Here is a 22,464-nt window from a genome sequence, read left to right on the forward strand (position 1 = left end):
TATAAAAATCAACAAGACTAAATTGAAAGATTATCTCCTATCTTTCATCCTGAAACGCAGATCAGGTATGGCCCAGGTCTGCAGCAGGTGTATTAAATAATCAGATTTAAGGTGATCTAGACATTGAGACCCAAAAGATCACTGCCTTCATCCGACACCCGTTTAAATGGTACTTGCACCCCCAACACTGTCAGTAGTGCCTAAAGAACACACTGCTCACCCACCAGCACACATCCAGAACACACTCACATGTCAAACTCCTCTAATTATGTAGAAACCCCAGGTTTCAGGTGAAGTCTAAGAACTACTGACATAACTCGCAGTGTGCGCACCTACTGACTCATGATTTCTTTTTTAAACCAGGTAACTGTAACAAAAAACGCAGACTTACTTGTGACTTTCTTTCCAAACTACAATGTACAGGCCAATCCTCAGGTAGATTGCATACACATATATAGAATATGTATAGAAAAACGCATCTGGTTCTTAACTCGAGCAGAAAAACACTATGTAAAGAAGAAACGGCAGCAGAAGGGCCAATTCTGCCATCACAAGCACTCACGGCTCCACACCACCATCAGTCCTTATTGCATGCAGCAGATGCCCAGAACTACGAGCAGTTCTGGGGACAGTTGAGCCAACTGACTAAACTGCTCTTCCAGTCTCTCACTTCTGCCTGATCTAAAACCCAAGGTACTATTGAGTGTATCAAGCAGAAAAAGATTTAAAAAATCCTTGTGTGAAGCGCTACAGTGTGAAGTGTAGTTACTTGCAAAGCCTGGCTGGGTTTAACAGAACTGCAAGTCTCCCTTTCAAGATCTACTCCAACTTGCAACACCAGCATGATAAGAAAAGATAAAGTACGCAGCTTCTCAAGATGCTTGTGGAGAACTATAACCTCTAAAACCAAGCATTCTGTTTCTTTTAAGACGCAAGTGTGCTTCACTGAGCTATCACCGCTGATCCTAAGCCTTTCAGCCGTGCCTGCCTCAGCAGATCTCAGCCGGAACAGTTGCACCCTCTAGCTGCCACAGGCAAGACACGGTACTGGTACCTAACTTAACATTCGTTTCCAACTTCAAATTTATTGAGGCAGTTTATATCAATGTATCCATAAAACAATTCCAGGAGTAACCCAAGTTTACCATTTCAACATCTCCATCATTTATCCATCGACACGCTCAGTACACAAACCACCCAGAAAGACAAACACTTTGAATTAAAAATAAGCCACAACTCAGTGTGCTGTTTCAACTGCATCTCCATTTTACCAAATGGCACGTTGAATATTCTCTAAAATAATATGTTTTTAACAATCTCATTAAAAAATTCTTGGGCAAAATATTTCTAGACTTAAAAAAACATCAAGGATTTTCAAAACACTCTGATACTTTACAACTTATAGTAACCTTGAAATAGGTGTAACAAGGTTGGTAACCAAGGTATTTACATCCCAGATAACATAAAGCAAAAAATTCATGTCTCCAATGACAAAAAGGTGAGGCATTAAAGACTTAGGAAATTAAAATTAAGGCTCTTTGTTACAGTTCTTTATGGAACTTGACATAACAGCCAGCTTTGGAAATGTCATTCTCGCACATTCTTGTCCATCCACTGCATTTCAAGCAGTAGAGGGTATGAAGTATTACTCTGAATAATTACATTGCTACTTCTATGTTTGAGCATGCCTTGGAAACACTGTAATCATGAAATATTTACAAGGTGTAGCCTTCAAAGGTGATGTAAAAGCACAAGTATGACTGATTGATTCAAACAAACAACATACTTGCAAAAGGTCTTTAGTTCTCTGAATTAAATGCAAAACACTACAGGCTTAAGAAGCCAACCAGCTCCGAAAAGCATTTGTTGTGCTGGAACATGGACTGCAAGAGTCACGTGGAATCACCCAAATGGTACTGGTTTTCACTCGAGACCAAACCGTTCATGATATTAGACTGGGTTTAAGCAGGTAGAAAAATTAAATCTCTTTAAAAAACCCATTCCAAGCCCTACACAAACTTTCTGAGCTTAAAAATCAATACTGTCTAGCAGAGTGTGACGATTGGTCCACAGCTGATTTCAGGGTGTGCCTTCATCTAAAACTCGCTCTTTTTCATCATCATCTCTCTTTAAAAGCACAGCGATATAAAAGACTGAAGATGGAACAAAACCAAAACGGAACGGTAACCTAGAGATCAAATCCATCAGCCGTTTCTCCCAGCATATCAAAATTTGTAGCCAGAATTGTCTTTATTGACTTTATTTTTCATTTTTGTACACAAAGGAAAACATGTTCATATCCATCATGAACAAAAACTTAAAAAGGCAGAACTAGAAGACATTTGTGTCCTTCACCAAAGCAAAGCTGTGCTAAAGGTTCCAAACATTTCCATTTTTAAAATAAATATTTTCTTTTTTTTTTTTCCTCTCCATTGTCTACATTCCAGTCTTCAGAACGTCACTGGAAACTGCAGCCTATCGTGAAATACACACTTTGAAACAGAGTCCCAGCTCACTGCGTTTGGTAGCTTGCCATACCATATCCAGCTTGGTTAGGTATTACCGGAGCACCTTGTCCCTGGGCAGGCTGAGCACCAAATCCACCCATCCAGGCGGCAGACGGAGATTGGCTTGAAAAGAAACAGGATTGTTAAAATAGGAAAGGGGGAAAAAAACAGAAGAAAAAATAATCATGCAAGGTGGTCAAGTTATTTACAACAACAGACAATGGAATTGTTGTTGTAGACAATAAACAAAATAAAAGGACAAAATCACACTTCCTACACTGCTCTGCCCACCAAAATAGAACAATTTCTTCATCTCTTTCCCAAGTATTCTAGGTCCTGTGCTACCAGAGTCTGGAAAATAAGCTTTTTAGCTTGAAAGCCATGAAAACCATAAAAGCCCTGGAAATCTTGGGTATCAGTTGCATAGACAACTGCCTCCCAAGGTGGATACATACACAGGTGGCTGTAACTGAGCACCAGGGATGTAGAAGCACAAAAAACTCCCAGCTGGCACAAATACCAGTGATAGGTTTATCGGGGCTTAGTATGATTTACTGGCAAGAGACAATGAAGAATGCCATAAACAATGAAGCTCTTTTAGAACTAAGTCAAAATAAGAAGTTCTTGTTAAGTCTTCATTCTTCAAGAGATCAGATATTAAAAGTCCACCCACGTTCTTCAACTGCCCAGGTTACAATGCCAGTAGGTAGTTCCTTCTCTCCAGGTAAATACATCAATACCAGTACCTGAAGGTGCTACAGGAAAGCCAGGGAGGGGCTTCTTACAAGGGTATGGAGCAATAGGATGAGGGGGAATGGCTTTAAATTGGAGAGGGGAAGATTTATATTAGACATTGTGAAGAAATTGTTCACAATGAGGGTGGTGATACCCTGGCTCAGGTAAGTGGTGGCTACCCACCACTGTTCAAGGCCAGGCTGAATGCGGCTTGTGGCAGCCTAGCCCACTGGGAGGTGTCCCTGTCCATGGCAGGGGGTGGGACTGGATGGGCTTTGAGGTCCCTTCCCACCCAAACCATTCTGTGACACCTGGGCTCCCTGGCTCAGATTCACTACCTTGATTCAGAACCCAGAACATTCTTAGGTACCAGACAAGCCCACTGTCCACAACGCTACCACAGAAGAAGTCTTTGTGCCTTGAGTCTCCAAACCCCACAGGCACAAGATGCGTTACCAAGTACAGGTCAGAGTGACTCACCCCACTATCTGGGCTACACTGATCACTAAACCTAAGCTTTAGACGCACAGAGTCTACACCCAAGGCTTGAAACCCTGTGCAACCCTTGAACCACATCAGCCCAAAACTCAAATATAACATTCCTGGAATACTCTGAACAATTAAATATGTTTACTCACTCTACTCCAAAACCCTGTTGATTCCACGCTTGGCCGTACATTCCATATGATGGTACTTGCCACCCGTTAGCCATATATTGCCCGTACTGCTGTGGATTTCCGTATACTTGGCTCCACTGCCCCCACTGACTGTAATCCACCTACAGAGAGAAAAACTCACAGTACTACAGGTTCTAGAGATGGGTTGTGTTTTTCTCTTGTGCTGCTAAAGGCAAAAACTTTGGCTGTATCAGTCAAAGGGATAAAACGGCTTAGCAACAATGAGATATGAAAAACCAATAAGACATTACTGAGACTTAATTACAGCCAGGTACTGAAAAACTTGTTAAGTAAATACTGAAGAATATTTGGGTGGAGAGTCACCTCGTCTGCAACTGGTGACCAGCAATAATTGGAGAAGCCCTATCTTGAATTGTAAAGACAGTAACAGATATTCCACCAAAATCACTAGCCCAGTGTTATGAACAACTGGGGCATAACTGACACAGAGTTCCAGAAGACATCTACCACCCGATTTAGCTGTTGTAGCTGGGGAAGCATTACAGGTAGAGATACAATTGCTTTTCTGAGACAACAAAAGGGTTAAAGGGCAGTTAGTTACCTGTTGGAAGTTTTTAGTCATATCGGGGGACTCTTTACCCCAATAACATTTAACGACATGTCCTTCAATTGTGGTTCCATTAACTGAAACGATAGCGTGTGCTGCGCTTTCATGGGTTGAAAACCTAAAGGATGTAAAAACAAATAAATATTAGGCCTAACAGTGCTTTCACCTGACTGGCAAAAACCACCAGTGACTCCATACACACAGGAAACCCAGAGAGAGATCTGCTCTCACAGATTCTCCTCCTCTCAGGTCAACAGAACAGTGGCCAGTTTAGAAGTCCCCAATTTTCCTATGAACATGCAATGACAGCTTCTACTGCACCAGCGGGAGCTCAGGCAAGTGAAATTACAGGAAGATGGATCACCATGACATGGACAAACCCACAGGTTTTGCTTTTCTCTGTCCATACCTGACAAATGAGTAACCTTTTTCTGGAAACACCCTTATTTCCATAATCTGTCCAAACGGTGAAAAGGTCTGTCTCATAAGTTGATCTACAATATATAATGTTTGTTAATTACTAAACATCCTGGTATCCAAGAGCTCCAATAATAAAAAGGCAATACAACAAATTGTACCTGTTAGCCCAGAGGCAATTCCTCCACAGTACACAGTACAGTTTTTGGGACTTGACTGATTTACTACATCTTCAAATCTCAATTGTTTTGTATTATCTATGAAGAGAGAAGACTTTTGTAAACAGTGGAATCACAGAATCATAGAATGGTTTTGGCTGGAAAAGATCTTTAAGATTGAGTCCAACCATGCTTAGCAACCCTGCTAAGCCCACCACCAGACCACGTCCCCAAGTACAACATCTGCCCATCTTTTAAACCCCTCCAGGGATGGGGACTCAGCCACCTCTCTGGGCAGCCTCTGCCAAAGCTTGACAATCCTTCAATCAACGAATTTTCTCCTAATATCCAATCTAAATCTCCCTTGGTGCAGCCTGAGGTCATTTTCCCTTGTCCTGTCACTGGCTACCAGGGAAGATAGACCAGCACCCACCTCACTACAACCTCCCCCTTCAGGCAGTTGTAGACAGTGATAAGGTCTCCCCTCAGCCTTCTCTTCCCCAGGCTAAACAACTCCAGGTCTCTCAGCCGCCTCTCAGAACCCTTGTTCTCCAGTCCCTTCCCCAGCTCCATGCCCTTCTCTGGACACACTCTAGCACCTTGATGTCCATCTTGGAGAGGTCCAAACCTGAACCCAGGACTTGAGGTGCAGCCTCACCAAGGGAAGGATCACTTCCCTACTCCTGCTGGCCATGCTATTCTTGACACAGGCCAGGCTAACAATAACCACAGAATCCCAGACACCTACCTCATACACGACCACGAATTACATGTTTAAGAAAACACATTCAATATTTGACAACAAACCAGTGGTGCCGCTACTATGTTGATACAATATACCCGAAAATGCATCTGGAAGTCATGTCAGATATGTAATTAAGAAGCACAATATTGGCAACATGATGTTTTACTCCTGCAATGAACAGTGACGCACAAAAGAGCGAACACAAAGGCCTTACTTTCTTGTGTGCTCTTCGGGGCTGGTGGTTTTCTCGTTGCCCAGTTAGTTCTGATCTGCCGGCCTCCCAACCACTGGCCTCCCATGTGTACAATAGCGTTTTCTGCATCCTAAAGAGATGAGAAGAAAGATTACAACACACCCAAACAAGTGCTATGAACAAGTTTGCTGCTGAGACAGATTTGGTCGTCAACCAATTCTTTCGACAAAACCGATAAAGGTGTAATAAAAAGACTCATCTGAGATTTTGAAACCTTTTAACTAACCAAGCAAAGGACCAAGCCAGAACATGACTGAGTTGCAGGTCTCCAGCAAACAAATTCAGTCATACACCAGCATACGACACACTTGGCTGCACTGGGTCCCCAGAAAGATGGAAGTCTGACATGGATCTTCACCTGGCAAACACCAACCCCGCTGCACAGGACGGCACCACGCTCCCTTGGACTGAGGGCTCCAGGACGGCATTCCCCAGGGCTCCTCTCTTAAAGGGAGCTGTGCTGGACCTGGTGCAGTCACCCAGCTAAGAGATTCAAGACATCACCTACAGGACCAGGCACCACCTTGCTGCATGGAAGACGGTGCCAGAGACTGAGCCAAGCTACCCCAACACACCCAAACAACCTCTCTGCCTTCAGGAACTTGATTCCGCAACACTCTCCCATCTTTGCCAGCAATGTTCTTGCAGCATCCCTGCTATCTGAATTATTTTGGCCCCCAACCATAAAGAACATAACTTTCAGACTAAATTTGTGCCGTACAAGCGAACTGATTTGCTTGGGAGATGACACGTGGTGAATACGTAAACCAAGAAGCAGAATGAGAAGCGGGAAATGACAATTGTTTTCAATCTGCATTGTGATTACTCACCAGTTTGTTATAAAAAGATACAAAACCATAGCCTTTTGACTTTCCAGTTGCCATGTCTTTAACTACCCGTGCATCCCTGTGAAGAGAAGCACAGCTGTATGAGGGCAATATTAATCACCTGCAAAATAAAAACTAAAAGGAACCACACACACTGTATCGTGAGCATAATTTTGTCTTATCAATTCAGTTAGCCCTAAAACTACAGTCATTCCTGACCTCTCCCCCTATTGCTTCGTTACCTGTTAGAAAAAAGCAGTAGGACAAAAAAAATAACATGTAATAAACATGCAACCTACCCACATAACCTATGCTGGCTACAAGTAGAATGTTCAAATCGGAAGTATAAGAGAAATAAAAGTTTCCTTGTCTAATATTCTATTTGCTAGGGTCCTAAAGTTTACTGTTCTATAAATTACTGCAACAATTCTATCTAATTTACCATGCATTTTCTATATATTAAATGTCTTCTGCCTAGTGATACAAAATATATGAAATATTAAAAAATGGAAAAAGAGGAAAAAATAGGAATTAAAAGGCATACATGGCCTGTTAACAGATTTCTTTATTTTTCTCGGTCAATTCTCTACCATCATTTTGGAGTTTGGGCAGCTGTAAATTTTGAAAAATTGACATTTTCAGAAATTTCAGAAAAGGAGAATAAAACTAACAACAACGCTAAGCACACCAGTACGAAAACAACAAATTTACACAGAAATTTTAGTGAGTAAGTTAAAATGATTGGAAATATAGAACTGCACTGAATATAGAATGTTAAAATGTAAATACTAAAATATGTATATATAAATAATGTATAATAAGAATAAATAGAAATGAGAAAAAATCTACAACTGAGTTCCAGTGTGCACAGTTCCTTGCAGTTAGCCTTCAAGATCCTGTCCATTCTTATGAGCAATTCTGCAAAATAACCAGAATGCTATTACTTTTAATTGTGACTTGGACTTAAGAAAAACTGCAGGTCTCAGGTATAAATATAGATCGAGAAACAAAAAAAACCTGAATTATTTGTTTTTAAAATCGATTTTTAAACAGTGCTACTTACCACATTAAAGAGACAAAAAAAGCAAAGTAAACAAAACAGCAGAGGTAAGAAATCAGATTTAGGATTCATTTAAAAATATGCGTACAGAACAAGAGAAAAATAAGAATTCTGGTTCTTAGAAATATATTCCTGTAAAATAGTACAAAAACCTTCATGTGCGACTTTATTTAAAGATAAACTGATAGAAGATTAACAGCCTTTTTTTGCAGCAGTATCACAAAACGGTTTGGGTTGGAAGGGACCTCAAAGCCCATCCAGTTCCAACCCCCTGCCACGGGCAGGACACCTCCCGCTGGATCCGGTTGCTCAAAGCCCCATCCAATCTGGCCTTGAACACCTCCAGGGAGTGTTACCGTGTTTTAAGGATGTGTGTTTTAAGGACACACATGTTTTAGTACCCACATGGATTCTTGTAATGGTAAATAAATTCAATTAAAACACCAGGTGACTGGGAATCACCCATATTAGTTATGAGAAGATCAAAGAATTCTCTTTACTGGCAGAAATGCACATGATGTAAATTCACTGCTCTTTCTTTCAAAATGTTATAATTTCAATTAATCCCATTATAATAAAAAAGTAATTAATTTTTCATAAATATTAGCATTTTTACAAAGCATTCACCAGTTATTTGGCTGCTGTTTCATTAAATTAACCTCCAATAGCCCCATATTCTAGGCTGCCTACAAAACACAGACCCCTTGTCAAGTCACCCTCGTGTACACATTGCAAACAAATCACAAACAGTAATTAATTTTTAATAAGAAGAAATTGAAGGACATTAGCATATAAATTAGGTTAAAAGCACATTGCTTTATTTACATTACTGACATAACATTATTATATACCAAGATGACACAACCATCCCTCTCTACTGCCCACCCAACATAAGGAAATGCACATCAGAATATTTATCTTAAACAATAAAAAATAACATTTCAACCCAAAAACGTATTTTCACAGTCATATTTTCTAACCAATACTGGAAATGTTTATGATGATACTTACGATATTTTACCAAAAGGAGCAAATGCTGACTTGATGTCTTCTGTTGTTATTTCTGGACTTAAATCCCCAACGAACACATGGAAGTGATCTGAAAATAAATAATTTACTAATCAAATATTTAACTGCTATCTCAAGCTTCAGCTCCTGTGAAAGCGATGCTCTGCACACAGCGCTGGGGATCGGGAACGCCCAGGATTCCATCTGACGAGCAGCAGCAACTTAATCTGTCCACTCCAGTTTCCCCAGTTGTAAAGCAGAAACAGAAGAATTAGTTTGCAACACTCTATTCAACACAAGATGGGAAGGAGAAAAGTTTTGTTTAAATGCATTTATGACGAATCATTACCAGGTTGTGAAGCATTTGTGTAGAAGTGATGCTGTGGCATTACTTTACTTACTGGATGTATCTTTTTTCTGGCTACTTGGTGTGGTTGCCCAGTTTACTTTGACCTCCTGAAAACAAGCATAAGATTTAGTGTAAATGCACAGAAATCTTACATGTTACAAGTTTATTCAAGGGCAGGTTACAACAACGTTTGGAAATCATTTAATATAATACACTGTAGCAACTAGACCACAAATTATGCATTTCTTATGACTTAGTTTTATAAATCAGTATTTTTACAATATTACCCTAACAATACTTCATCTCAGTAAATATCTCCAACAAAACAAATGCCCCCCTGGTTTTATTCACATTTTTACAGATTTGTATTCCTCAAATCCAAGATTATAACACAAACAGCTTACCTTCCCCAAAATTTTTCTCCCGTTCATAGCAGCTAATGCAGCAGCTGCATCTCTGTGTTCATAAAATTCCACAAAGCAATAAGGGTCATTGCTTGTATGCTGCAAAACAGAAAATCCAACAGAAGAGTTGACCCTTCTGCTATCGGGTTGCTGAGAAGAAAATCCAGGAAAATATATTACTTACAGCTAGAAACATTAAGAGTTCTTTGCATTAGATTTATGAAATAGCCTTTGACATTACATGTCAATGCAAGAATTCAGATGGACGTTTCGTAAAGGTCTAGCAGCTTCTGAAGCACAGTTTGGTTTGTATGAGGGCTCAGCACTTGGAAAGTTTACTAAGCTAAAAGTAAAAAGAAAAGCAATCTGCATGCTGGATGGAGGGGGGAGAAGGGGAAGAATGGAGAGAGAAGAAGAAAAATGATCTTCTGCCTCACAGGTATACTCAGAACTTGAAAAGGTTGTTCCCCAGATACATTTTTGCCAGTTTCCCCTCTCTCCTCCCACTTACAAAGTTGTTCCTTTATTTTCTTGAGCATCAGTGGCAGACAGCAACCCAGAAGTCGCGTATTCTCGGTCCCAAGTGTCAAATGTCATCCCCACCAACTGAGAAACACCCCTTGAAAAGGACTCAGAATAGTCAGACCAAGGGAAGAAGATATGAATCAGTTGATTGTTACTCTGTTAAACCTTGGGTAGAACCTGGTTTTGTAGGATGGCCTAGCGAATCCCCTTTACAAACAGCGACAGAGCTCACTGAAGCACTGAACGTACCAAGGCATTAAGTGCAAAGAACCTCAGTTTTCTGAAAAGCTGATCAAGTAGAAATGCTAACTGGAATGCAAACTTCAACATGGGATTTCATCTGCCTAAAAGATGGAATGAGTACAAAACCTAGAGCCTTACACCAAAACATCTCCACTTACTGCCCTGCATGTGCATGTACCAAAAGATGATGTAACTCTAATCTTAAACTAAATTAATTACTTAGTGTGTGGACAGAGAAGGCTCCAGCATGTAAAGAAGCTGCTTTGGCATTAGCACTTCTGCAGCCCAAGCTCCTCCTTTGTCAGACAGAGCACAGCTCTCACACAAGTGAAGAGCAGGCCTTTGCCTGTTTTACTATTTAACTTCTAAAATTTCATGTATGCTTACATAGAGAAAGGAATTCTAATTCTGCCCTGTCAAACTGGATTGTACATCTTCAAATGTGACTCTGCCTCACCTGAGCACGGGAAGCTGCTATTATCTAATAGCTGAACTGATCACAAGGCCTTCATATACCTACAATGATCAAGCAGGCTGAAGCCATCCCTCTAAGCACCCTGAGCACCTGGTGTCTCTGACACATGCAAAAGGAACAGAGATGAGAAAAACACACCTGATACTATTAAAAAAAAAAAAGTTTTAAGTCACAATTGCCATGATGTGCTCCAAAAAAGAGCACCTTCACCCTAGATGCCCCCAAGCACTCAAGAGTTATTCACTGCTCTTCCTGTACTACTTTCCTCATGCAAGGAAAGCAAGATTTGGGAAACCCATTTAAGGCCTTAACAGATTTATGCTTCAACTGAAGCATAATGTTACCTTTAGATTGTAGGAAGGTCTTTTGCAATAATAACATGCAAGAAAAGTGCCCTTGGCAGATGCTCAGGTCTCTAGGTGTTTGAGACACCTGCAAATGCCAGTCTCACCACCCCGAGTGCCATATATCCCCAAAAGAAACACTTGGGATCTGTGAACACTTGACATGTTCATGTCACATCATCTACAAAGGAGAGGGAGTAAGCAAACAGCCGATACACCTGGCTGAAAAGGGAAAGGTTCAGGTATAAATGTGACCGTAGGTAATAACGACGCACAGGTCACAATTACTTAAATGTAACTCAGTGGCCATGAGCTGACCCCACACTGATGAGCAGGATGGACAGTACCGACAAGCACTTCAGCAGCCAGAAGCACTGCAGCTGCAGCCCAGTTCCAGCCTAGAACCCAACCTGTGCTTGCTGACTGCGTGGTGACAAGTGCCAAGGCCAGCCCAGCACGTCCACCTCTGTGACTGAATGCAGCTGCTGGCAACTTTTCCTCTGTCTACTTATTCCATAAACATGGCTCACTCATTTCTATGGATATGGAAAATCTTAAACCTACCAAACCCAAATCAAGGTGAAATGGCTGCTGGAATTTCTCATCTAATGCTCAAGAAATCGATCTGATGCTTACATCTCTCCATTAGCTGAAGGCCAGAGCAGCAGTACCTGATTTCTGAAAGGCTGTATGACAGCCAAAACTGTTTCTTCAGAGAAAAACCCAACTGTGCTCGGCTATTCTTCTGTTATCCTACTTCAATAACCCTACAGAAAACATGGCAGAGCTCTTATCCTGACTAAAAAGTTGTAATAAAGTGCCACATGGGGAGTTACCAGATCAAGCAAAGATGAGAGTGATTAAATAAGCATCAAGTGGATAATAAGCAGCTAAAACCAAAAAAACCCCAGCATGTCACACTGAAAGGAAAAGATGACCACGGAGGAGTTGCATGTAGAGTTCCTAAAGAAGTCTCATCACAAGATTTGTCTTTTCATACTGTCATTAATGATCTTGTTTAAAGAACATGTGTAAAGAACACGTGGCCGTACTCAGGAAATCTGTAACTGCAGGTTAGGATGAACCATAAGAAGTAGCAAAAAGCGTACACAAAACCAGAGTTGAAGACCAAAGATTAAATCTAGAAAGGGCTATAGCTGGTCCCTGCCTGCTCCAAGTTTATCAGTTATAAATGCACGAGGAAGGAAAAATACTATGGAGTGAGAAGCAGCCTAGGATGCGGCAACAAGATCACAGAAACGGCTACCAATCCTTAATGTACCAGAGTATTCACCACAGAGAGAAGCAGGTGTTAATACTTACCCCAGCCTGTACACAAGACCCTATCTGGAATATCAGAGAAATTTCATCACTTCATTTCAACAAAAAAAAAACAACTGAAGAACAAGTAGGTGCAGACAAGAGCGGTTCACACTGGCACAACAAGAGCAAAACCTCATTGGTAGGATTTTTTTACTCTGCATCCATAGTTAAGAAGCATTTCAGAGGGAAAGGAACACTGAAGCTCATGCTCAAATAGTGAAAAATGTACAAAATAGCTACAAATAATCCTTGATACACTATAGCTTCTAACCATCAGAACGAGGCTGTTCTGAAAAGAGGGCCTATCAGTTCTTTATTTAAAGCAGAAGCTCAGCATCTGGTGGTAAAACATGTCAGGGCTACAAGGAAACATACAGGACTGTGTACAATAACAGGCCTCTTCAAAAAGATACCCCAAAAGCTAAAACACAATCAAAATAGTAACACTACCAGTAAAAACAGTACCAGTAACGTCCAAAGAAGTCCCCAACTCCATCTCTTTGGCACAAGCATACCTAAGACACATTACATTTGTACACCCCCCTGGATGTAGAAGGTCTTACCTCTGTTATCATTTTACAGCTTTTGCATGGTCCGATCTGGCTGAATAACTGAAGTATAAGGACTTCAGTTACATCTCTGGAGAGGTTTCCTACATAGCTACACAAGGAAACAGAAAAAACATTTTAAAACAGAAATTGTCATCTTTTCAAATATAACTGTGATTTTAAAATCTTAACTGACTAAGAAAAATCCCCCTTTTAATATCCCAAGTATCCTAGACTGAAAGACAGAGTAAATGGTTTCATTGTATAGTTTTAATGCGACATTCATGGAGTTCCTAAGCTATAAAGTTGGCCACACAACTAAGGAGATGAAGCTGGGCACAGATGTGATACTGGGAACCAATACCCAATGCCAGTCATTTATCTGGCAGAGAAATGCCCAGTGCAGCAATAACATTGCTAAGGATGTTAGGCAGAATTAGCAACTATCTGAGCAAAGATGCTGGAAGTTTTAGAATCACAGAACTGTTTGGTTGGAAAAGATCTTTGAGATCAAGTCCAACCATGCCACTGAACCAGAACCCCGAGTACCTCGTCTGCCCGTCTGCTAAACACCTTAATGGATGGGGACTCCACCACCTCCCTCGGTAGCCTCTGCCAGTGCCCAAGAATCATTTTGGTGAGGAATTTTTTCCTGATGTCCAATCTAAACCTCCCCTGGTGAAACTTGAGGCCATTTCCTCTTGCCCTATCGCCTGCCACTTGGGAGAAGAAACCACCACCCACCTCACTACAGTCACCTGTCAGAGAACTATAGACAGCAATGAGGTCTCCCCTCAGCCTCCTCTTCTCCAAGCTAAACAACCCTGGGTGCCTCAGCTGCTCCTTGTAACCCTGCACTCCAGCCCCTTACCCAGCTCTGTTCCCTTTCTCTGGAGGCGCTCCAGCTCCCCAACGTCCTTTACTTCCTAATGAGTATCTAATCAAGGCTACTTCTGAATTTGGGTGGAAAGCCATCTAACTCCTATTAGTCCAACCGCAGCAGACAAACTGCGCTGCTTCACTAGTGACCAATTCAGTTTTCCTCGAGGTTTGGAAAACCAGCCCACACCAATAGGCAAGGCAGTCTATTGGAAAAGTAACACAATCGGAACGCTCAGCGCAGCACCTACCTCAAAAGCCACCGTCTCTCTAAGAACTCCCCTAGATTTTGGCTGTGTCACTTTAATATCACTCATACTTTCCGATTTTATTTATAAAACCTTAAAATAATCCCAAGTTTTGAAACACTTCTCCCATTCAAAGCCCTAGATTTACCCACACAGCCAGAACTACTGCAGTTTTAGAACGACTTCTGGACATTCTGCTGCATTTTACACTCACAAGTAGTAAAATCTGGTCACAGAGATGGCTGAGAAAGAGACATGCATGCAAAACCAAATTCCTAAACCCAAAGTGACTGATTTGTCATCAAACTGATCAGTTCAGAGAAAGCCTTGTCTGAGCAGCAGAACTGAGAAGGCATCAGCACACGGACATTTATCCTCTTTACAGGTAAGCCTGCCAATACACAAAGTACTCAAATGCGATGATGGTGATACACTACTGATGATAACCAGAACTTCTGCAATTTAGCTGTTGAAACAACACACATTTAGTTTCCTCTGCTCTATTATAGAAAGTCCCAATACAGGACACTAAAATCAGCTGGAACTCTTAACGCACCTCAGTGAGCATAAACGTGAACCAGCCTTTCTTATCCTATGCATAAGCCAAATCCTTTTAAGAAGAGAAATTTAAGTGCACGCTTTTGCTTAATGGGCATCCCATTACACGTTCTGAAAATCAATTTCTGTTTTGACGCCCAGACTTTCACGTAGTTTCAGCAAAATTCAAACAGATGCTTTGTTTTCACCTGAACACCACACAATGAAATCAACATGTTTGTGTTTATGTCATTACTCTTTCAGCAACTCTGAAAAGTTCTGCCTTTTCGCACTCAGGTCTTGGACACTACACAAGATCCAGAGCGAGCTTCTTATCTATCACATCACCTGAATATTGAAATATCCATTCAAAGCCTTCATGTACCCATTACTTACAAAATCATAGAATCTTTTGGCTTGGAAGTGTACTTAAAGATCATCCAGTTCCAACCCCCCTGTCATGTGCAGGGACACCTCCCACTGGATCAGGGCCTCCAAGCCCCATCCAACCTGGCCTGGAACACCTCCAGGGATGGGGCAGCCACCACTGCTCTGGGCAACCTGGCCCAGTGCCTCTAAATCTGCCCCTCTGCAGTTTATACCCACTGCCCCAGTCCTATCACTACAAGCCTTTGTAAAGGGTCAATACATATCAATTAATAGAAGGCATTAACAAAAGCCACATTTGCAGCCTGCTTTGTTATGAAGTATTTCAGTGAAGAAGTTAAAAATAACAAAAAGCTACCAGAGCCATTACAGGACAAACTGCCAGCCTCCTTGACTTTTCAGTTCTCTACTCTGAAAACTTATCCACACCTTCTTTCTGAAACCTTAACTCAATTTTTGTCAGTCATTCACCAAGATTAACTGTAAATGACTAATAGCTTTAAAGAGAAATACTAACCTTTGCAGATACTACTGAAACCAGGTGGCAAATACAAACACAGGAAGGAATTCCCACCTAAAGCGTCAGTGCTGCTCTGAACTCATTACCAGTACTTGTTTCCTTTGCATGTCCTGGAACAGTACTAGTTAACAGAATGCCTTAACAACATACTGGTATAAGCACCCACCGATATTACCGACATTAAGTTAAATACAGGGAAGTCCTGTTAACATTGTTTCTACTGCAGAATCAGGTACAGTAAGGAGTACAGTTTACACCATAGAAGCACAAAATCTCAGCCTCTTCTGCAGAACACGAATATGGATTTTGGAAATGCAAGAACACTGAAAAGCAACCTGAAGAATACCCCTTGGTCTGACAAATAAAAAGTCAGGAGAAGCCATTCCTTAGAAATCTACTCAATTAAGGTGAGATAAATCACACTAACGGCTAGAAGAGATACCCAGTGAGCTTCCAACACCACTACATCTTCACCCAGAGATTTGTGAGAATGGTGCCTCACAAAATTCAGCTACAAAACAGTTTCCCTCTTCACAGAAATCTGTGTAACCTGGTCCACTCAACTGCTATATTCATACAGCATGCAAAGTCCTAACAGCCCGTTAATTTGTGTATGACAAACATGGCTGGATGTGTAATGTTTCCACAGGAGGCATTAATACCTTTCACAAGTTGCCAGTGCTCTGAAACTTAGATAACACACATGCTGAGGACGCTTCACAGTAAAAGGTTCCTATAACAAGGACAGCATCCACAAACCTCCTGAGCCAGATGTAAAATACAGGAGTTCAAACCTCTACAAACGGGAAACAAGACACTAAAAAATAAGACTTGATTAAGAAAGCTTACTTCCCTGTCTTTACGTAAGTAGGCTGCAGTAACATTATCTCCTTCCACACAGCCAAAGATGACTTAAACACAAGCAAATACCCTCAGTGTACAGCGTTTGAATGCTGTATAACTAGGGAAAGAAATATATTCAACACATGAGGAGAAGAAACCTTACCTCTCTGGAAACACAAAACCTTGCCCAGCTGATGCTGATCACTCTCAAACACGGGCAGCCCACAGAGCACCAGTTTTCCCCTTCCTGGCTCAATTTATACACTGTGTAACCTAGCACAGTATTTTCTACTCCATGAAATCAAAATAGGCAGAGCACCACACAAGTAAAACACAGGACTCTTAACATGCTATTGCATGCTACCTCGGATCTTTTTGGTTTGTCACATTCTGTATGATATACTATTCAAACTTTTTATAACTTATAAAAGCCAACAGAGAAGCAGCACTTACTATACTTCTACAGGCTGTTGTCTTGGTTAATGTGACAAGGCGGCAAAATTTGTGGCTTTTTGCATACAGGCAACACTGTTTGCTCCCATCCGCAAGTTTAAAGTACTTAAATACCTATTAATAAGCACATATTAAAAAAAACCAACCCAAACCATATAGATATCCTGACACAAATTTCAATACCTCACACTCTGGAATGCTGCTGACCATGCAAAGAATCAGAAACCGTATCTGAAAATTAGAGATCTTGTACAATTATCTGAAGAATAAGCACAGCACTTATCAGCAAGCAGTGAGTTTTAGAATTAAACTCTCAGGCTTGAACAGAAAATTCCTCTCTGTGAGGGTAACGAGGTTTTTATTGTACCCTAGACAAGTAGGAGAGAAAGGGACACTTACAGAGGCTACTTTTAGGACCAGGGAACTCGCCTATATGCTGCCTGCAGGAAAGACAGCAAATACATTTTCACAGCAGACAATATGCAAGAAAAGGCAGATTCCACGCTCAAATGAAGAAAGCCTGATAGGCAATAAGGTAACTGATGTGGTGAGGCACCCACTGGAATTCTAGCAGCATCTCTCTCTGCCCAGAGCAAGGAATCTGCTGGAAATAAAGTGATACCAAGACAAACCCACTCTCTGGCCTCCAGTAGCATCAAGCATTCCTCTACGAGAGAGCTGAACTGGCAGCCTCACATCTCTACGCTGCCCACACTCCACAGCACTCGGAACACACTGCAGCAAGGCTGAGGTTCCAGCAACCTGCAGGTACTTGCGGGCTTCCATCAAGTTTTTTTCTCAAACCATTAATAAGAACGCACGCATTTGGAACTTTTCCTCCGGCTGTCAGTGGCAGCTGGTAGCGTTACCAACACAGAAGGTTTCTGATAGTTTAGTTTCCACTTTGGAGTGGAAACAGGACTTTGGTACAGCTTGTGAAGGAAAGGGATCTGACATACTCCCAAAAACCAGTTTTCAATCACTCTACAGACAGACAAAAATGAGAAGCCCACAGCTCATCTTAGGACTACTTAACTACACATTGTGAATTCCCTATATCACATTTGAACTGACGGGTGTGACAAAGGCCACAAAGGCCACCCTTTCTCAAGTTATCTCAAAGTCCTTTAGAGCAGTGAGGAACACTTTTTTTTGGCAGAAAATACTGCATGTTACTTCTCCCATTTCTACAAAGGCCTACGGGTTATGAAACGTGTGCAATAAAAATGCAAACGCTGTCTATTTTCTATATTAAGCCGCAGAAAATATTTTGGATTCTTAGAGGTTCATGACTAACCTATCGTGCCCGAAACCAACCCAACAGCCCTGTAAGCACTGCACGTGGAAACGGTTATTATTCCCCAGACATTTAAGATGGGCATAAGCATTCGGTGAACAATGGTTACAGCGGCTTTTCTTTTTATATCTAAAAAAAAAATGGCTTGGAAGGGTTAAAAGAGAAAATTCCTTTCCAACCTACTGGTTTAGGTTTTCTGTCCTGAAGGAATGAATGAAATGCCAAAGACGTTCATAAAGCATGCCTTAAACTATCAACCAAGTGCTTATACACGTGGTCAAACAGCTACTGAAACAATCTGTTCTTCACTTATTCCCCCCTTAAAAACAAATAAATAAGACCAAGGAGCACAACTTCCACTATTATGAGTTGTTCTTGAGGTGGAAAGAGTCAGTGAGTTTTCTTTACATGAGAGACCATAATTGCTCTGGATGAACACTATTATCTGGGATAAACATCCTTAAAACACAACTAATTCTAAATTTGAAGGTATTCCAGATAAAGGCAGGGACAAGAAAGAAACGTAAGAAAAGCTGCAGCGGAATTTGCGAGTTCTATGCGAAAAGTCCTCAAACAACTACAAGTAACCCCATATGACTGTGGTTACTACAAAACTATTAGGAAATGAATGTATACACGGTTTATTAGTTTGACAATAAACAGAGTTGCACATGTGCAATGAAACATCTCGGGCGGCTGCAGAGATGCTGCTTCAGAAATCTTAATATAAATTTAATTTCTTCCCTGCCACTGACTACAGCCTGTCAGGTCATCGACGGATGCGTTAGCAAGAAGAAATCACTCCCAATGTGCTACCAAAACTTGTTAGCAGTAAAGGAACAGCTTAAAACGTAGCCCAGATATAGCAGAATATTGTAAAACTTAGTCTAATACAGTACTTATTTATAAAAAAAGAGGAGCCATCGGGAAGAGAGGAACCTTGCCAATAGTTTAGTGGAGTAAAACACCAGGTAACTTTGCCCCTTTTCCCTCCTCTCATTCTGGAAAACTATGTCCACTATCTGGGCCAAGCAAACTGCGACTGTTCAGGCAATCAACACTAAAAGTGTTTAAAAAACGCTTATTTAAACCACACATCTCAAGGAGCAAGAGCTAACTAAGTACTTACTTACACCATAAACAAGTTAAAAGAACTTTTGCAGCTACAGGAAGGAGAAAAAAACATGAATTGCCTTGAAAAGCCTTAAATGCCAACTCATCACTTTGGCAGTGGAAACAAAACTCAAGAGATATTTTACCCTGTTTCAGTACTTTCTTTAAAGAGCCCTTCAACCCAAATTATCTTTGAAAGCCTTCCTGAAAGCTACTATTCCCAAACCAGAGATGTCGTTCGCCCTGTCCTGAACCCTGTTTCTCACACAGGCAGCCTGAATGCTGTATGGTTGAGACCCGATCACCGGGCTGTCCGTACATGTAACATCCTGGAAGCTGAAAAATCCATGAACTAGTTAAAATAACGAAGACCAGAATTATGTGCTCTCAAATGCCAAACCATACACACTAGCCCCACTCATATAAGTTAACAGGACAAAGAAAGCCCATCAAAACCACACCTGCAGAGCTGAAAAGAACTCAACAGTGACCAAAAATAGCTCAAATTTGTAGTTTTAAAGAGAAAACAGATGACAGTCACCAACTGAACAAACTCGGCCTAGAGATGCAGCCAACACACGGTTCCCTCTTTCCCCAGGCCCAAGAGGCTGTTCCTGACCCACACCATGAGATGCTGGAGGGAAGAGTGGTTTTCCTCCCCTGCCCGCTACAGGGAGGCTGGTTTTACAGCGCTCCCTCTCCCAGACAGCACAGGGAGAACACAAAGAACCTTCCCCGCACTGAAACAGCTGCGAAGGGACCGGCAGCCAGGCCTGTGCCCGCCGGCCAGGCCGCAGGGACCCCTGCCTGCCCTGCCAGGCCCAGGCAAACCCTGAGCCATGGCCACAGCCCTGCTCCCCTGGGACTGGTGCCAGGCCAGCGCGCCCTCCTTGGCCCCAGCCACGAGCTCCCGTCCCCCACACCCACTGCCCCCCAGGACCTCCCTCCCACGACCCCCTAAGCCCCCACTGCTCCCCCAGGCCCAAGTGCCCCAACCCCTGCTCCCCAGTCCAGGCCCAAGGCCCCAGTCTCTGCCGCCCCCCACGACCCCTGTTGATCCTCCAGGCTGGCTCGCGAACCGCGATCCTCCCACAGCTCTGGGACTCCCGCTACCCCCGCAGGACCAGGACCCCCACCCCCAAGTGCCTCCCCTCCCAGCTCCCCCATCTACTCCAGCCGCCCCCCAGACCTCTCGATCCCGCCCCCAGCACCCGCACTCCCCACCCCTCAGCCCAGGACCCCCACTGCCCCCTAGTATCCCCTCTCCCTCTCCTTTCACCCCCCCGCCCCCCACTTCTGGCTCCTAGTATCCCCCCTCCCTACTGCCACCCAGGACCCCCACAACCTTCTCGCCCCTGGCTGCCTCCCATCCTGCTGCCCCCTCCGATCCCCACCGGCCCCCACAGGCTGGCTCAGGACCCCCACTGCCCTCCATAAGCTGACTCAGAACCCTCCCCCACCACTGCCCCCAGGACCCCCTGCCCACCCCTTCCTGCTGCCCCCAGGACCCCCTCCCCCACTGATCCCCACCGTCCCACCCGGCTGCCTCAGGACCCTCCGCGACCCCCGCTACCCCCCAAGACCCCGATTGCCCCCCACCTTGGGGCTCCCCAAGATCTCCACTGCACCCAGTAACCCCCTCCGTTCCCCACTCCCCCCCCTCAGACTCCCTCAGGATCCCCAACCCCCACCGCCCCGAGGACGCCCTGCGCTCCCCACCCCCCATTACCCCCCTATCTTCTCCCCCCTACCTTGGGGTCGCCCCCACTGACTCCCAAACTGCCTTGGGACCCTCCCCCCCCGCCGTCCCCAAGACGCCCTGCCCGATCCCCCTTCTCCATCTCAGGAACCCCCTGAATCCTCACAGCACACCCCCCCCACCGGCTGGCTCGCCGCCCCCTTCCCCCCCACCTCGGGGCTCCCCAGTATTTCCCCCTCTTCCTCCCCACTGTCCCCAGACAACCCCCCCGCCAATTCGTTCCCCCACACACACCTCGGGGTCCCCCCACCGCCCCCCAGGGTGGCTCAGGACCCTCCGGGACCCCCACCCCACTGTTCCCCCATGTCCCCCCCACCTCGACCCCCGCTACCCCCCAGAACCTCCTGCCCCCCCGTCCCCGCTGCCTCCCCGGATCCCCTGACGCCCCCCCAATTCCTCCCACCTCGGAGTCCCCCCGATCCCCACCGCGCCCCCCCCGGCTCTCTCGGGACCCCCTTCCCCCCGCTACCCCAGGACCCCCCCCCGCGTTGCTCACAGGGTGCGGGGCTGCCCGTCGTCCTCCATGCCGTGCGGGGCGGCGGGGCGCGAGGCGAGGGCGCAGGCGAGGCCGCGGGCCCGGGCGCCCCCGCAGCCGCGCCAGGTCCCGGCTGGGCGCTGCGGCCGCGCAGCGAGAGGCGGCAGCACAAAATGGCGGCGGCGCCGCTCGGCAGGCCGCGCCCGCGGCGGGGGGCGGGGCGGCGCGGCGGGAATGGCGGGAGCCGCGGCGCCTCACGGGGGATGCAGTCCGGCCGCGGGACGGGAGAGGCGGCGGCGATGGAGGGATGCCGGGAGGTGCTGGGATGCGGGGGGATGCGGGGATGAAGGGATGCGAGTGGTTGTGGGGATGCCGGGGAGATGCTGGGATACGGGGGGATGTGGGGATGCGGGGAGATGCTGGGATGAGATGCGGGGATGAAGGGATGCAGGGGATGCGGGGATGAAAGGACGCGAGTAGCTGCGGGGATGCCGGGGAGGTGCGGGGATGCAGGGCGTGCGGGGAGGCGGGGATGAAGGGAAGCCGGGAGATGCTGGGATGCAGGGTGCGTGAGGAGAAGGGGATGAAGGGAAGTGGGGAGATGCTGGGATGCAGGGGGATGCAGGCATGAGAGGATGAAAGGATGCGGGTGGATGCTGGTCTGCGGGGATGCTTGGTGATGCTGGGGGTGTGGGGATGCAGAGAGATGCTGGGATGCAGGGAGACGGGGATGCGGGATCCTCAGAAATGCTGGGGGTGCGGGGATGCACTGGGATGTGCGGAATGT

General features: G+C 44.4%; 1 protein-coding gene across 3 annotated transcripts; it reads right to left on the reverse strand.

The window, feature by feature from the left end:
• Positions 1 to 1,065: 1,065 nt before the first annotated feature.
• On the reverse strand, positions 1,066 to 21,871 carry TIAL1 (TIA1 cytotoxic granule associated RNA binding protein like 1). Of its 3 annotated transcripts, none has more exons than XM_069863790.1 (12): positions 21,699 to 21,871; positions 13,182 to 13,278; positions 9,709 to 9,858; positions 9,357 to 9,411; positions 8,959 to 9,046; positions 6,891 to 6,966; positions 6,022 to 6,130; positions 5,066 to 5,161; positions 4,897 to 4,981; positions 4,482 to 4,605; positions 3,881 to 4,020; positions 1,066 to 2,630 (listed from the first exon to the last, which is right to left on the reverse strand). In XM_069863790.1, exons 1-12 carry the CDS (start codon positions 21,725 to 21,727, stop codon positions 2,513 to 2,515), a joined length of 1,167 nt encoding a protein of 388 aa, XP_069719891.1. In that variant the 5' UTR covers positions 21,728 to 21,871; the 3' UTR covers positions 1,066 to 2,512. The 3 variants fall into 3 exon arrangements, with proteins under 3 accessions (XP_069719891.1, XP_069719892.1, XP_069719893.1); XM_069863791.1 differs by having other exon boundaries at positions 9,709 to 9,807; positions 21,699 to 21,870; XM_069863792.1 differs by lacking the exon at positions 21,699 to 21,871 and adding an exon at positions 17,034 to 17,051 and having other exon boundaries at positions 9,709 to 9,807.
• Between the last annotated feature and the right edge of the window lie 593 nt (positions 21,872 to 22,464).

This window comes from Phaenicophaeus curvirostris, chromosome 9 (genome assembly GCF_032191515.1).
Source record: "Phaenicophaeus curvirostris isolate KB17595 chromosome 9, BPBGC_Pcur_1.0, whole genome shotgun sequence".
NCBI lineage: Eukaryota > Metazoa > Chordata > Aves > Cuculiformes > Cuculidae > Phaenicophaeus > Phaenicophaeus curvirostris.